At 49.8% G+C, this 17,038-nt stretch overlaps 1 protein-coding gene across 1 annotated transcript in view; it reads right to left on the reverse strand.

The window, feature by feature from the left end:
* Positions 1-238: 238 nt before the first annotated feature.
* The window catches only part of LOC143926702 (cytochrome P450 4B1-like), a 43,978-nt gene continuing 27,178 nt past the window's right edge, over positions 239-17,038 (reverse strand). The window contains exons 7-12 of the mRNA XM_077450713.1: positions 14,954-15,060; positions 13,692-13,882; positions 13,465-13,598; positions 11,317-11,381; positions 9,273-9,355; positions 239-514 (exon numbers count right to left, since the gene is read on the reverse strand). Coding sequence (XP_077306839.1) covers positions 346-514; positions 9,273-9,355; positions 11,317-11,381; positions 13,465-13,598; positions 13,692-13,882; positions 14,954-15,060 — 749 coding nt within the window. The 3' untranslated portion in view covers positions 239-345. The remainder of the gene's footprint in view (positions 515-9,272; positions 9,356-11,316; positions 11,382-13,464; positions 13,599-13,691; positions 13,883-14,953; positions 15,061-17,038) is intronic.

The raw sequence follows: 17,038 nt of genomic DNA on the forward strand, positions 1-17,038 counted from the left end.
GCTTATCTCAGGTTTGGTCTCCACCTATAGACCGGCCACATCAATCACCATGCATGTGGACAGACAGATAGGGAGAATGCCACAGCCAAAACCAGGATGCCGGAATGAGGAGCTGGAGCGCTACACGCCTCTGGCGGAAACTTACCTTATTGCGCACTGCAGGTAGGTTACAGCATTTTTATTGCAGCCCTGAAAAGAGGGGCAACTATGACAGCAAGGCTGAAAGGTCAGACGCAGGGAAGAGCCAACAAACGGGATTTCTTTATTGTACTTTGCTGGGGTGTCATTACAGGGAAATAAGCTGAAAGGAAATCTTCGGTGTGGACCTGACCGTTCTATCCCCCGTCACTCGGCTCTCTGCAGGAACACATGAATGCCGTTCTTGGAGCGCAGGACCAGCTGCGGCAGTTTCAGGGGCGGTTGGGAGAGATCGGGCGACAGTTCAAATCGCTTCAAGGTCAGCGCCACAGCTACTTTCATCTCATTCATGGCAAAGTTCTGTCCAATGCAATTCCTGGGCAGGAAAAACAAAACAAAAAAATTTCATCATAAAGCAGAACTCTACCCATAACAATTTGATAAAAAATAATGTTCTATAACAAGAAACATCCATTGCACATTAATAATTCTGCTACCAAATTTAGTGTGGGCTGTAAATTGCCTCCAGCATTGCTCCTGTTTCTTCTTGCTAGAGGCGGCCATTTTGCTGAAGCCCAGAGCCCCTGAGGAGCAGTCAACCATAAAGCGGAACTAAACCCATCAATTTAACCATTACATTCCTGGAATGCCGGGATTGCCAACTGTCACATCTACTTGCATCCTCAACTAAACTGTCAAACTGATTAGTCACAGCACAAGCCAACCTGTCGGGTGCCGGCCAATGGATGTCCGGCGGCACCATCTGATCGGCGAGGAGAGGCACAGGACATGCCCATGAAACCAATGCATAATATGCAGGGGGGCTGTGTAATATGCAGGGGGGCTGTGTAATATGCGGGGGGCGCTGTGTAATATGCGGGGGGCGCTGTGTAATATTCAGGGGGGGCTGTGTAATATTCAGGGGGGGGCTGTGTAATATTCAGAGGGGGCTGTGTAATATGCAGAGGGGGCTGTGTAATATGCAGAGGGGCTGTGTAATATAGGGGGGGCTGTGTAATATGCAGGGGGGGCTGTGTAATATGCAGAGGGGCTGTGTAATATGCAGGGGGGGCTGTGTAATATGCAGGGGGGCTGTGTAATATGCAGGGGGGGGCTGTGTAATATGCAGGGGGGGCTGTGTAATATGCAGGGGGCGCTGTGTAATATTCAGGGGGCGCTGTGTAATATTCAGGGGGGGGCTGTGTAATATTCAGGGGGGGGCTGTGTAATATTCAGAGGGGGCTGTGTAATATGCAGAGGGGCTGTGTAATATGCAGGGGGGGCTGTGTAATATGCAGAGGGGCTGTGTAATATGCAGGGGGGGCTGTGTAATATTCAGGGGGGGCTGTGTAATATGCAGGGGGGGCTGTGTAATACGCAGGGGCGGGGCTGGGTAATATGCAGGGGGTCTGTGTAATGTAAAGGGGTCCAGATTATTATCTTCATTTTATTAGCAGGTAAATGCGGCCCTCCATACATTCACTTACATTGAATCCGGCCCTTAAGAGGAAAAAGGTTGCCGACCCCTGCCTTAGATGTTTAACCCCTTTCCCAGCCAGTGTCATTAGTACAGTGACAGTGCATATTTTTAGCACTGATCACTGTATTAGAGTCACTGGTTCTCACAAAGTGTCAGTAAGGCTACTTTCACACTGGTGTGTTGCGGGCGCTGGCGGCAAAGCGGCACTATATTTAGCAGCTCTTTACCGTCGTTTTAGCAGCGCTATTCAGCCGCTAGTGGGGCAGTTTTTTTTATTCGGCAGCGGCGCTTTGCAGGCGGGTTTGCAGCGCTGCCCCATTGTTTTCAATGGGAAGGGGCGCTTTAGGAGCAGTAAATACACCGCTCCTACAGCGCTCCAAAGATGCGGCTTGCAGGACTTTTTTGACTGCCGTGCAAGCGCACCGCTCCAGTGTGAAAACCGTCAGGGCTTTCACACTGGAGGCACAGCAGCGGCTGTTTCAGGGCGCTTTGCAGGCGCTATTTTTAGCACTTTAGCGCTTGCAAGGCACCTCAGTGTGAAAGCAGCCTTAGAGTTAGATTGTCCGCTGCAATATCGCAGTCCCGTTATAAGTCGCTGACCGCCACCAAAAGACAGCTCTATTTAAAAAATGATATAAATTTTGTTTGTGGGCAGCGTTGCATGACCGCGCAATTGTCAGTGAAGGTAACACAGTGCCAAAAAGCAAAACATTTTCTGGTCATGAAGGGGGGTAAATCTCAAGTCAAGTGGTTAAGATATACTTACTGATTGGCATGTACAATGATGGCCGGTCATACCCCCACCCCTGCATTTCTATCAGATAATGTGCCACATTGCCCAGAAAATTGTTGCAGTTACAAATGTTTCAGCAATTGTCGCGTTTGTTTCTTGTGTTTGTATCGGTATGACACAAAACAGCGGTCAAATCTGACACATTCCACGCAAAACTCCTAAAATGGACAAATTATTGGCGTCCCTCTCGGAATTGTAAGAAATAATTGCATTCCAATTTGCGATGCTCCTGTAATTTGTAATTAAACTCACCTGTATCAATCAACAGGTGCTGATAATAATGAAAATCACACCGGCATCCAGTTAAAATGTTGAGAAGTTGGCTCAACCTTTCAGTTGTGTGTCTCTCTATGCCACGCGGAGCATGGAGAAGAGAAAGAGCAACAAAGACTTGCCTGAGGAAAAGCATGGACAATCTCAAGGTTACAAGTCCATCTCCAGAGATCTTGATGTTCCTACGGCCACTGTGTGCAACGTTGTCGAGAGGTTTACAGCCCCGGGAACTGTAGCTAATCTCCCTGGGAGTGGACCAAAGAGAAAGATTCATCAAAGATTGCAACAAAGTGTCGCGCCCTGGAGTTTAGTCAGGGAGCTCCTCACAAATTTACTTGCCGAGAGTAGTTGTCGATTGATAGGAATCTATTGATTTCTCCCTAAGCCTGGCCTTGTTGCACTTTTCTTTTCTACCACTAGGTGGCCAGGTATTTGGTGGTACTATATATGAGTAGGGTAATCGAAGGTCAGGTTATGGATATATGGGGTATCCCAGCCAATGGGCAGGGGTTATCTTAAATCTCTTGGCCTGCTGGGAGAGCCTATATATTTGGGTGAGGTCAGGTGATCTGTGTTCTGTGCCACCTGCACTGCCGTCTGGGTGGACATGTGTTGTATGCCCCGGGCTGCTAGGCCGGAGATTGGGCCTATCCCAGGGGGGCATCTGGCTGCCAGGCTGTCTGGTGGCCTATCCAGAAGTAAGAGGGCAGTGCATGGTTGGGACTGCGGCTTGCTGTCCAACCAAAAGTGAAGGTTCTGCCGGCCGGAGTACCTGTCAGTGGTTGGAGGTAGAAGGGAAGCTGTCGCCACGAAGGGGCCCAACCACCTTTACCAGGGGCCACAGCAAGTAAATGAAGAAAGTACAGGAATCATATTCCCACTGAAAGGGGACAGTGGAGAATCTGGAAACTTCAGGCGGTGATCAAGTCAGGGACCCAACCGGACGCTTGCAGAGCAGCCTTGTGTGTCAAGCTAGGGACCGAGCCGGTCAGCAGGGGGTGAAGCTTGAAGGTATCCAAAGTGCCAAGCTAGGGACCCAGCAGGGAAGCTTGGGTGACACTTGAGGGAGACACCACCGCGGAAGTCTTGAGGAGCTCAAGGGATTCAGTGTCAGTGAATCAGAGGGTCCGGTGAGAGACCGGGAGCTCAGTATTGAAGAACTACAAGGATCAGTTGTAGTGGAGCTGAAAGAACTCTTACATTTGAGTTAGGAACTGTTAAAGGACTGTTACCATAGGAGACAGCATTCCTGCACATGCAGAAGTGGCATCACTAGGGTTGGCGTCACCCGGTGCGAAAAAAATGGTGTCACCCCCCACCAACTATAGTCCCCCCCTCAGTACAGACCCCCCCCCCACTAACTACAGACACTCCTCCCGCAGTATAGATCCCCCTCCCTCAATACAGACCATTCTACATCAATATAGACCCCCCTCCCTCAGTATAAACCTCCCCCCTCAGTGCAGACCCCCCGACAGTGCAGACACCCCCCTCCATGCAGACCCCCCCCAGTGCAGACATCCCAGTGCAGATCCCCCCCCAGCAGTACAGACAACCCCCCAGAGCAGACCCCCCAGTGCAGACCCCTCCAGCAGTAAAGACACTCCCCCAGTGCAGACACCCCCTTCCGTGCAGACACCCACCAAGTGCAGACCCCCCCCAGTGCAGACACCCCCCCAGTGCAGACACCCCCTTCCCCCCAGTGCAGACACCCCCTTCCCCCCAGTGCAGACACCCCCTCATTAGACACCCCTGTGCAGACACCCCACCAATGCAGACCCCCCCCCACCAGTGCACACACCCCCAGCAGTACAGACACCCCCCCCCCCCCCCCCCTTACATTCTGATTCCTCAGAACAGCAGACACTCGGCTCAGCGGTGTGTGTCCCTCAAGCTCGGCTTCTCCTCCTCTGTGGATGTAAACCGAGTGGAGGAGGAGGCGGCTTTCTTCCGCTCCACGCTGAGGGACACAGCCGCGGCGCTGGGCCAGTGCAGCGGGCATTTTTAAGGGTGGTGTTACCCACTGGTGTCACCCCTCTGACGGGTGTCACCCGGGTGCGGCCCGCACCCGCCTAGCAACGCCGCTGCTTGCTGGGGCCTTTCACTATACGGCTGTCCTCCTATTGAAGTCTCAGAGTCTGCCAATTGAGTTTGCAACTATCAGGGTGTCCTGGCCCTGACCCTCTTTCGCTCAAAATATATAAAAAGGCCTGTCAAAAGAAATAAAACCTCTTTTTACATCCAAGAAGTGTCTGGCACCCAATGACTTTCATCATCTTTGCACACACTATGCCTCACAACCCACCACATATTGAAGGAAGTCAACTATCTTTGACCTTGGAGGTTCTCATCAGACCAAAAGAGGTATAATGCCCCGTACACACGGTCGGACATTGATCGGACATTCCGATGACAAAATCCATGGATTTTTTTCCCACGGATGTTGGCTCAAACTTGTCTTGCATACACACGGTCACACAAAGTTGGTCGCAAATTGCGAACATCAAGAACGCGGTGACGTACAACACGAAAAATGAAGTTCAATAGCCAGTGCGGCTCTTCTACTCGATTCCGAGCATGCGTGGAACTGTGTGCGTCGGAATTGTGTACACGCGATCGGAATTTACGACAACGGATTTTGTTGTCCAGATCTCAAACTTTGTGTGTCAGAAAGTCCGGTGGAAAATGTCCGATGGAGCCTACAAGCAGTCGGAATTTCCGACAACAAGCTCCCATCGAACATTTTCCGACCGCGTGTACGGGGCATTAGGCTTTTCTACAGAAGGATTGTTGGAATGGTGGATAAAGAACTTCCATCAACTTCCAGACAAATTGGAGCTGACCTTCAGGCACAGGGTACAACTTTGTCCGCTCGCACTAAACGTCGCCATCTGAATGAGAAGGGACGCTATGGTAGGAGACCCAGGAGGACCCCACTGCTGACCAGGGCAGGACTTAGGGTGGTGGGGGCCCCTGGGCTTGAATCACTTTCGGGCCCTACCTTCTATACATTACCATATTTATCGGCGTATAACACGCATCCCTAGTTTAGGAGGGAATTTTAAGGGAAAAAAAAACATTGCAGTTTACTACGGAAGTGACGTTCCATCGCCGCCATTTTGGTACACCCCACACTCGTCCACAGTAAGGATACACTAAGAAGGGGGAAAGCGGACATCTTGTTACACCCACCGGAGTCTTGCATTTTACATGTATTTATAACAGTAAAGTCAGTTTCTGTAGTGAAATACAGGACTGAGAACTCCGTCTGACTACTTAGATCTTGAATTTTAAAAGCAGCGGCAACTCTGCTCATCTCACAGGTTTGCTAATCTGACAGAAGTTCTCTGCTTTTAAAATTCAACATCTAACCAGGCGGAGTTCTAAGTCCCGTAATTTCCCTATATACTAACTTTAATGTTATAAATACGTCTAAAATGCAAAACTCCGGTGGGTGTAACAACATGTCCGCTTTACCCCTTCTTGGTGTATTCTTACTATGGAGGAGTGTGGGGTGTAGCAAGATGGCGGCGACGGAACATCACTTCTGCAGCAAACTGCAATGGGTCGCCGAATATGTTGTTACAGCGGCTCTCGGGTCCTCTCGCAGGCCCGCCGGGCCCCTATTGGCTGGGGCCCATGGGCTTGAGCCCAGTCAAGCCCAATGGTAAGTCCAGCCCTGCTGCTGACACACAAACATAAAAAAAGCCAGATTGGAGTTTCCCAAAACTTACCAGAGGAAGCCAAATTCCTTTTGGGAGGATGTGTGGTGGACAGACGAAATATAATTCCAGATTTTTGGTAAAGCCCATCATTCTACTGTTTACAGAAAAAGAAACTAGGCCTTTAAAGAAAAGAATTTGGTCTCTACAGTCAAACATGGTGGAGGTCCACTGAGGTTTCGGGGTTGCTTTGCTGCTTTAGGCACTGGATGACCATGTGCATGGCATTGTGAGATCTGAAGACTACCAAAGAATTGGGTTTCTGTCGAAGGTCATGGGTCCTACAGCAGGACAATGACCCAAAGTACATGTCAGTAAGCGCCAACAAATGGTGATGACCAAGTACTGAACTGGCCAGCAATGAGTTCAGATCTACTGTAAATCCCATAGAGCTCCTGTGGGTGGAGAAATTGGGGAAAGGAACCCCTCCAATCTGAGAGACCCGGGGCAATTGGCAAAAGAAGAGCGGTTCAAAATTCCAGTAGAGAGGTGGAAGAAACTCGTTTATTGTTACAGGAAATCGTAGATTTGAGTTATTATTCCTGTGACAGACCTAGCCGGGACCGAGGCTTTTCGAGAGGACTGAATGCGAGCCTCTTGCTGACGGATTATGGGCCCTGGATTTTAAGGGGCACAGGATGAATGAGAACCCCACTATAATCTGTGCTAGTCAGATTCAATGCTGTATATATGTATACAGTGCCTTGCGAAAGTATTCGGCCCCCTTGAACTTTTCAACCTTTTGCCACATTTCAGGCTTCAAACATAAAGATATAAAATTTTAATTTTTTTGTGAAGAATCACCAACAAGTGGGACACAATTGTGAAGTGGAACGAAATCTATTGGATATTTTAAACTTTTTTAGCAAATAAAAAACTGAAAAGTGGTGCGTGGAAAATTATTCGGCCCCTTTACTTTCAGTGCAGCAAACTCACTCCAGAAGTTCAGCGAGGATCTCTGAATGATCCAATGTTGTCCTAAATGACTGATGGTGATAAATAGAATCCCCCTGTGTGTAATCAAGTCTCTGTATAAATGCACCTGCTCTGTGATAGTCTCAGGGTTCTGTTGAAAGCGCAGAGAGCATCATGAAGACCAAGGAACACACCAGGCAGGTCCGTAATACTGTTGTGGAGAAGTTTAAAGCCGAATTTGGATACAAAAAGATTTCCCAAGCTTTAAACATCCCAAGGAACACTGTGCAAGCGATCATTTTGAAATGGAAGGAGTATCAGACCACTGCAAATCTACCAAGACCTGGCCGTCCCTCTAAACTTTCAGCTCAGACAAGGAGAAGACTGATCAGAGATGCAGCCAAGAGGCCCATGATCACTCTGGATGAACTGCAGAGAACTACAGCTGAGGTGGGAGAGTCTGTCCATAGGACAACAATCAGTCGTACACTGCACAAATCTGCCCTTTATGGAAGAGTGGCAAGAAGAAAGCCATTTCTCAAAGATATCCATAAAAAGTCTTGTCTAAAGTTTGCCACAAGCCACCTGGGAGACACACCAAACATGTGGAAGAAGGTGCTCTGGTCAGATGAAACCAAAATCCAACTTTTTGCCCACAATGCAAAACGATATGTTTGGCGTAAAAGCAACACAGCTCATCACCCTCAACACACCATCCCCACTGTCACACATGGTGGTGGCAGCATCATGGTTTGGGCCTGCTTTTCTTCAGCAGGGACAGGGAAGATGGTTAAAATTGAGGGGAAGATGGATGCAGCCAAATACAGGACCATTCTGGATGAAAACCTGTTGGAGTCTGCAAAAGACCTGAAACTGGGACGGAGATTTATCTTCCAACAAGACAATGATCCCAAACATACAGCAAAATCTACAAAGGAATGGTTCACAAATAAACGTATCCAGGTGTTAGAATGGCAAAGTCAAAGTCCAGACCTGAATCCAATCGAGAATCTGTGGAAAGAGCTGAAAACTGCTGTTCACAAACGCTCTCCATCCAACCTCACTGAGCTCCAGCTGTTTTGCAAGGAAGAATGGGCAAGAATTTCAGTCTCTCGATGTGCAAAACTAATAGAGACACCCCAAGCGACTTGCAGCTGTAATCGCAGCAAAAGGTGGCTCTACAAAGTATTAACGCAAGGGGGCTGAATAGTTTCGCAAGGCACTGTATATGATGTGTGTTGCCTCATGCTGTTGGGACACAAACTGTTAGATGCTAATGTCATCAACTCCAGCCACCTGTCTGTTGTGTAAATGAGTCTAGTCTGAGTATTGAGTATTCACACATTGTTGTTTGTGCTAATTAACCCTGTGTTGATGTTTATGGTAATGTTTATTGAATTGTTCGTGAGCTAGGAGCCGAAAAGTCTTATCCCTCAGTCAACTAGTCTGAGCGTTGATTTAGATAATTAGCTCATGCTAATTAGGTTAGGTTTTAGTCTTCTACTGTATTATAAATACTTGGCATTTTGGTTCTAATAAATCAGTCCATGTTAGTACTAAGCGAGTGTCGTCTTGCTTTGTGCTTGTGAGCGGTTGGAATATCTGATCTCTATATTCAGACTTAGGAAGCGGTATACTGACGGAAGCACTCAATCGGAGCGTGGGATCGGTTCCGTCACAATTTCCAAGGGGTGCGCTACCAAATATTAACATTGAGGGTGCCAATCATTTTGTCCCGTCCATTTTTGGAGTTTTATGTGTCAGATTTTTTGTGACAAACAAAAGAAATAAAACATCAGAATGGAGAAACGTTTGTAGATACAATTTTCTGGGCGATGTGGTGCATTATCTGATAGAAATGAGGAGGTCCCAATATGACTGCCCATGTCTGTCATGTATGGACCTCTCTATAGGGTTAGGAGGAAACCCGACATACAGATTCATGATGTACCTGGGTCCGGCTGCGAAGGGAACAAAGGCGTGGGAATGGCGCTTGGCAGAATTTTCCTGGGAAAACCGAAGAGGATCGAATACCTGCAATACAGAGATGAATGTTACTCGGTGTCAATGATATCACATGGGGGGGGGGGGGGGGTGTAGAGGTAAGAAGACAAATCCTTCACAAAGCCTCACCGACAATGAAGGTGACATTTCCTGACATCTGAAGGGAAGTCTCTCTCTCTCTTTTTATTATTAATGTTCCGTCTTCATTTTAAAAATTGTATTCTCAATGTTTAATGGCGGCACAGATCCACAATGGGTGCACACCCAGGCCTATGATAGGGAGCGCTGATCCCCCCTTATTATTATAGGGGTTGGGGGGTGCAGAGAATGGACATGGGGTGGGGGGTTGTACTGTCTGTTATTGGCGTTGGGGGTGCATAGAATGGGGGGGGGTTGTACATTGTACTGTTTGTTATAGGGGTTGGGAAGGTTAGGAGAATGTGTGTGTGTGTGGGGGGGGTTACACATTGCACTGCTTATTATACGGGTTGGGAGGGGGTGCAGAGAATAGGGGGGGTTTGTACATTATACTGTTTATTATAGGAGTTGGGAGGGTGCAGAATGTGGAGGGGGGGGGGGTCGGTTTATACATTGTACTGTTTATTATAGGGGATGGGGGGGTTGGTTTATACATTGTACTGTTTATTATAGGGGATGGGGGGTGGTTTATACATGGTACTGTTTATTATAGGGGTTGGGGGTGCAGAGAATGGGGTGGGGGGGATTGTACTGTTTATTATAGGGGCTGGGAGTGTGCAGAGAATGGAGTGTGTGTGTGTGCGGGGGGGGGGGGGGGATTGTAGTGTTTATTATAGGGGGGGTGGGGGGGTTGTACTGTTTATTATAGGGGTTGGGGGTGCAGAGAATGGGGGGGGTGTTATGGTACTGTTTATTATAGGGGTTGTGGGGGGGGGTGTGCAGAGAATGGAGTGGGGGGGGGGGGGGGTTGTACTGTTTATTATAGGGGTTGGGAGTGTGCAGAGAATGGAGTGTGTGTGTGTGGGGGGGGGGGGGGGGATTGTACTGTTTATTACAGGGGTTGTGGGGGGGTGCAGAGAATGGAGTGGGGGGTTGTACTGTTTATCATAGGGTTTGGGGGTGCACAGATTGGGGGGGGGTTGTACATTGTACTGTTTATTATAGGGGTTGGGGGGTGCAGAGAACAGAGAATGGAGGCGGGGTGGGGGGGGTTGTACTGTTTATTATAGGGGTTGTGGGGGGGTGCAGAGAATGGGGTGGGGGGATTGTACTGTTTATTATAGGGGTTGTGGGGGGTGCAGAGAATGGGGTGGGGGGATTGTACTGTTTATTATAGGGGTTGGGGGTGCAGAGAATGGGGGGGGGTTGTACATTGTACTGTTTGTTATAGGGGTTGGGAAGGTTAGGAGAATGTGTGTGTGGGGGGGGAGGGGGGGTTATACATTGTACTACTTATTTAACGTGTACGGGGGGTTGTACATTATACTTTCTATTATAGGGGTTTGGAGAGTGCAGAATGTGTGTGTGGGGGTGGGGGGGGTGGTTTATACATTGTACTGTTTATTATAGGTGATGTGGGGGGGGGGGGGCGGGGCTGTACATTGTACTGTTTATTATAGGTGATGTGGGGGGGGGGGCGGGGCTGTACATGGTACTGTTTATTATAGGTGATGTGGGGGGGGGGGGGGGGGCTGTACATGGTACTGTTTATTATAGGGGTGGGGGGGTGCAGAGAAGGGAGTGGGGAGATTTGGAGACATACTAGTTACCCCCTCAGGGATCTATGGACTACGCAGGGGGCTCTTGGCTCCTCCACTGAGATAGAATTGTTATTTCAAAATCCAGAATGGAAAATGATCAACCAAAGACTTTCTAGAATGGAAGGGGATTCATCTTCCAAACAGCCGCCTGATTTATCAACATTTCCAGAAGATGTCATCAAATTGTCAGTAAATCAGCCGGCCTCCTCCTGTCCACCAATCTACAATCATAGTGAAGGTGAAGGGCCGTACCTCGGGGTCCTCCCACGTGGCTGGGTTCCGATGAATGCAATAAATATTTAAACTGACGACAGAACCTAAAAAGTGCATAAAAAAAGAACATTAAAGAAAAGACAACATCTTATTATCAACATCCAACTACAGCGCACTGGTCAGGGGTGTCTTCTCCCACCAACTACAGCACACTGGTCAGGGGCGTCTTCTCCCACCAACTACAGCACACTGGTACCAATGATGGGACACTATTCCTCCCACTGACACCAATGATGGGGCACCATTCCCCCCCACTGACACCAATGATGGGGCACTATTCCTCCCACTGACACCAATGATAGGGCACTATTCTTCCCACTGACACCAATGATGGGGCACCATTCCCCCCCACTGATACCAATGATGGGGCACTATTCCTCCCACTGACACCAATGATAGGGCACTATTCCTCCCACTGACACCAATGATGGGGCACTATTCCTCTCACTGACACCAATGATGGGGCACTATTCCTCCCACTGACACCAATGATGGGGCAGTATTCTTACCACTGATACCAATGATGGGGCACTATTCCTCCCACTGACACCAATGATGGGGCACTATTCTTCTCACTGATACCAATGATGGGGCACTATTCCTCCCACTGACACCAATGATGGGGCACTATTCTTCTCACTGACACCAATGATGGGGCACTATTCCTCCCACTGACACCAATGATAGGGCACTATTCCTCCCACTGACACCAATGATGGGGCACTATTCCTCTCACTGACACCAATGATGGGGCACTATTCCTCCCACTGACACCAATGATGGGGCAGTATTCTTACCACTGATACCAATGATGGGGCACTATTCCTCCCACTGACACCAATGATGGGGCACTATTCTTCTCACTGACACCAATGATGGGGCACTATTCCTCCCACTGACACCAATGATGGGGCGCTATTCCTCCCACTGACACCAATGATGGGGCACTATTCCTCTCACTGACACCAATGATGGGGCACCATTCCCCCCTACTGATACCAATGATGGGGCACTATTCCTCCCACTGACACCAATAATAGGGCACTATTCCTCCCACTGACACCAATGATGGGGCACTATTCCTCTCACTGACACCAATGATGGGGCACTATTCCTCCCACTGACACCAATGATGGGGCAGTATTCTTACCACTGATACCAATGATGGGGCACTATTCCTCCCACTGACACCAATGATGGGGCACTATTCTTCTCACTGATACCAATGATGGGGCACTATTCCTCCTACTGACACCAATGATGGGGCACTATTCTTCTCACTGACACCAATGATGGGGCACTATTCCTCCCACTGACACCAATGATAGGGCACTATTCCTCCCACTGACACCAATGATGGGGCACTATTCCTCTCACTGACACCAATGATGGGGCACTATTCCTCCCACTGACACCAATGATGGGGCACTATTCCTCTCACTGATACCAATGATGGGGCAGTATTCTTACCACTGATACCAATGATGGGGCACTATTCCTCCCACTGACACCAATGATGGGGCACTATTCTTCTCACTGATACCAATGATGGGGCACTATTCCTCCCACTGACACCAATGATGGGGCACTATTCTTCCCACTGACACCAATGATGGGACACTATTCCTCCCACTGACACCAATGATGGGGCACTATTCCTCTCACTGACACCAATGATGGGGCACTATTCTTCTCACTGACACCAATGATGGGGCACTATTCCTCCCACTGACACCAATGATGGGGCACTATTCCTCTCACTGACACCAATGATGGGGCACTATTCCTCTCACTGACACCAATGATGGGGCACTATTCCTCCCACTGACACCAATGATGGGGCACTATTCCTCCCACTGATACCAATGATGGGGCACTATTCCTCCCACTGACACCAATGATGGGGCACTATTCCTCTCACTGACACCAATGATGGGGCACTATTCTTCTCACTGACACCAATGATGGGGCACTATTCCTCCCACTGACACCAATGATGGGGCACTATTCCTCCCACTGACACCAATGATGGGGCACTGGGTAACTAGCAGGGACAATGACAGCGATTTGGCTGCAATGCTTCCGTCCTCAAACCACCCACACAAAAGGTAGAAGAAGGGATCATACCCGCTGGTAGGGATCGCCCATCAAAGAATGTGATTGGTTTGGAGAGCTCCCTGGACACGGCGGGCACAGGTGGATAGAGGCGGAGGCTTTCCTTAATGCACATGGTGGTGTAGGGAAGTCTGCTGAGGTCTTCCCTGGAAGAAAACACAAAGTTCAGGATTTGGGTTTCCTCCGTCCCATCAATACTCATCATGATTGTCACAGGAAAGAGAATAGAGGGACCTCACCATCCCATGGTGTCCCGGCCCCCCAGGACCTCCCGGATCTCCTCCCGGCACTTCTGCTGGTGTTCTGGATATTGGGCCATACAGTACAAGATCCAGGAGATGCCGCTGGCTGTTGTGTCGTGTCCTTCAAACATGAAAGTGTCAACTTCAGCTCGGAGGTCCTCATCACACAGACCCTGACCCTTCTCATCCTGCATCACACAGAAACAAGACAAAGCAATTTATACATTCTATTCAATAGGAGAAAGAGCTGTAGTCACCCTCAGATTGAGGGGTACAGTAATAATCACCCTCAGATAGAGGGGTACAGTAATAATCACCCTCAGATTGAGGGGTACAGTAATAATCACCCTCAGATTGAGGGGTACAGTAATAATCACCCTCAGATTGAGGGGTACAGTAATAGTTACCCTTAGATTGAGGGGTACAGTAATGTGTAGTCACAGTAGTGTGGTATCTATGGGCAGCACCTGAAGTATCTCGGAATGATTTCCTATCATTGATTATCTGGCTCCGGGCTCGGAAGCGATGCCGGCTCCAGGCTCCGGAGCGATGCCGGCTTCAGGCTCGGGAGGGATGCCGGCTCCAGGCTCCGGAGCGATGCCGGCTCCAGGCTCCGGAGCGATGCCGGCTTCAGGCTCGGGAGGGATGCCGGCTCCAGGCTCGGGATCGATGCCGGCTCCAGGCTCCGGAGCGATGCCGGCTTCAGGCTCGGGAGGGATGCCGGCTCCAGGCTCGGGAGCGATGCCGGCTCCAGGCTCGGGAGCGATGCCGGCTCCAGGCTCGGGAGGGATGCCGGCTCCAGGCTCGGGAGGGATGCCGGCTCCAGGCTCGGGAGCGGTGCCGGCTCCAGGCTCGGGATCGATGCCGGCTCCAGGCTCCGGAGCGATGCCGGCTCCAGGCTCGGGAGGGATGCCGGCTCCAGGCTCGGGAGCGATGCCGGCTCCAGGCTCGGGAGCGATGCCGGCTCCAGGCTCCGGAGTGATGCCGGCTCCGGAGCGATGCCGGCTCCAGGCTCCGGAGCGATGCCGGCTCCATGCTCCGGAGCGATGCCGGCTCCAGGCTCGGGAGCTGTGCCGGCTCCAGGCTCAGGAACGATGCCGGCTCCAGGCTCCGGAGCGATGCCGGCTCCAGGCTCCGGAGCGGTGCCGGCTCCAGGCTCGGGAGCTATGCCGGCTCCAGGCTCTTCTGGAAATGAAGACCCAACACTCCGACACCGAGGTCTCCCCGGGACATAGCAATGAGAAGTGGTGAAAACTGACCTTGGAACACAGAAGAATGTCCAGAAAATCGGGGTGTCTCTTCTGCTGGATTTTCTCCAGCTCCTCGTTTTTTTCCAGCAGTTTTTTTCTTTGTTCAATAACTTTGTCTGATTGAAGAAAATAAAAATATATTCTGAATCTTCACAAATCTCTTGTTATGTCCACTGAGATCTACCTACAGTATCTCACAAAAGTAAGTACACCCCTCACATTGTTGTAAATCTTTTCATGTGACAACACTGAAGAAATGACACTTGTCTACAATGTAAAGTAGTGAGTGTACAGCTTGTATAACGGTGTAAATTTCCTGTCCCCTCAAAATAACTCAACACACAGCCATTAATGTCTAAACCGCTGCCAACAAAAGTCAGTACACCCCTAAGTGAAAATGTCCAAACTGGGCCCAATCAGCCATTTTCCCTCCCCCGGTGTCATGTGACTTGTTAGTGTTACAAGGTCTCAGGTGTGAATGGGGAGCAGGTGTGTTAAATTTGGTGTTATCGCTCTCACTCTCTCATACTGGTCACTGGAAGTACAACATGGCACCTCATGGCAAAGAAGTCTCTGAGGATCTGAAGATAAGAATTGTTTCTCTACATAAAGATGGTCTAGGCTATAAGAAGATTGCCAAGACCCTGAAACTGAGCTGCAGCACGGTGGCCAAGACCATACAGCGGTATAACAGGACAGGTTCCCCTCAGAACAGGCCTCGCCATAGTCGGCCAAAGAAGTTGAGGTCACGTGATCAGCGTCATATCCAGAGGTTGTCTTTGGGAAATAGACGTATGAGTGCTGCCAGCATTGCTGCAGAGGTTGTAGGGGTGGGGGGGTCAGCCTGTCAGTGCTCAGACCATACGCCGTGTGAGGGCTTGTTTCCCACTTTTATTGAAAAAGTAAAGTCCTTACGTCAGGCTACTCCTTTTTTCAGACCCCCCCCATACATCAGGGTCCCTATCTGACTCCCCCCTTGCATCAGGACCCTCCTTTTATCAAAGTTAGAGACTGTGCACATCAGCTGTGGGCAGGAAAAAAATCTCGCAGCAGGCCACAGTTTCAAGACACCTGTGTAAGCAGGGGTTAGTTTCTCCTTTAGTAAAGCCCCTCCCTGGGAAGTTTGGTGGGTTATTGGCTCATCAGTGAGGCCAGTCTGTGCCCATCAGTGATGCCAATTAGTGCCCATCAGTGATGCCAGTCAGTGCTGCCTTTCAGTGTCCATAAGTACCTGCTCATCAGTACCACCCATCAGTGCTACCTATCAGTGCCCATCAGTTCTACATATTAGTGCCTCCTCGTCAGTGCTGCCTCATCAGTGCCCATCAGTGTTGCCTCATCAGTGCCCATCAGTGCTGCCCAGGGCTTTTTTCCTCGGAGAATAGGTGCAGATACTCCCTTCTTCCAAGTCACCCCTTGTCTCCGTCTCCTACCCACCTCTGAGCACCATCCCTTGGAATCACATGGTGATAAGTCATTTGTATAGAATGTGTTGATGATAACATTAAAATAGATCCCCTGCAGCCAGCAACAATAGACCGCCCCTCCCAGCAGCAATAGACCCCTCCCTCAACAGTAGATCACTCCCAGCAACAATTGACCCTCCCAGTAACAATAGACACCCCTGCAACAAGAGATTCCCCCAGCAGCCAGAAACAGTAGACATCCCAGCACCCCTTGTCATTGCATACATTCAATGCTGGAGGGGAGGTGCTGCGTTCCCCCACGTTCCCGCTGAAAAAAAGCCCTGGTGCTGCCTCATCAGTGTCCATCAGTGCTGCCTATCAGTGCCCATCAGTGCTTCCTCATCAGTGCTGCCTCATCACTGCCCATCAGTGCTTCCTCATCAGTGCCCATCAGTGCTGCCTCATCACTGCCCATCAGTGCTGCCTCATCAGTGCCCATCAGTGCTACCTCATCAGTGCCCATCAGTGCTACCTCATCAGTGCCCATCAGTGTTATCTCATCAGTGCCCATCAGTGCTGTCTCATCAGTGCCCATCAGTGCTGCCTATCAGTGCCCATCAGTGCTGCCTATCAGTTCTGCCTCATCAGTGCCCATCAGTGCTGTCTCATCAGTGCCCATCAGTGCTGC

This window comes from Lithobates pipiens, unplaced genomic scaffold, assembly GCF_037356315.1.
Source record: "Lithobates pipiens isolate NorthernLeopardFrog02 unplaced genomic scaffold, aLitPip1_a1.2 Scaffold_23, whole genome shotgun sequence".
NCBI classification, from domain to species: domain Eukaryota; kingdom Metazoa; phylum Chordata; class Amphibia; order Anura; family Ranidae; genus Lithobates; species Lithobates pipiens.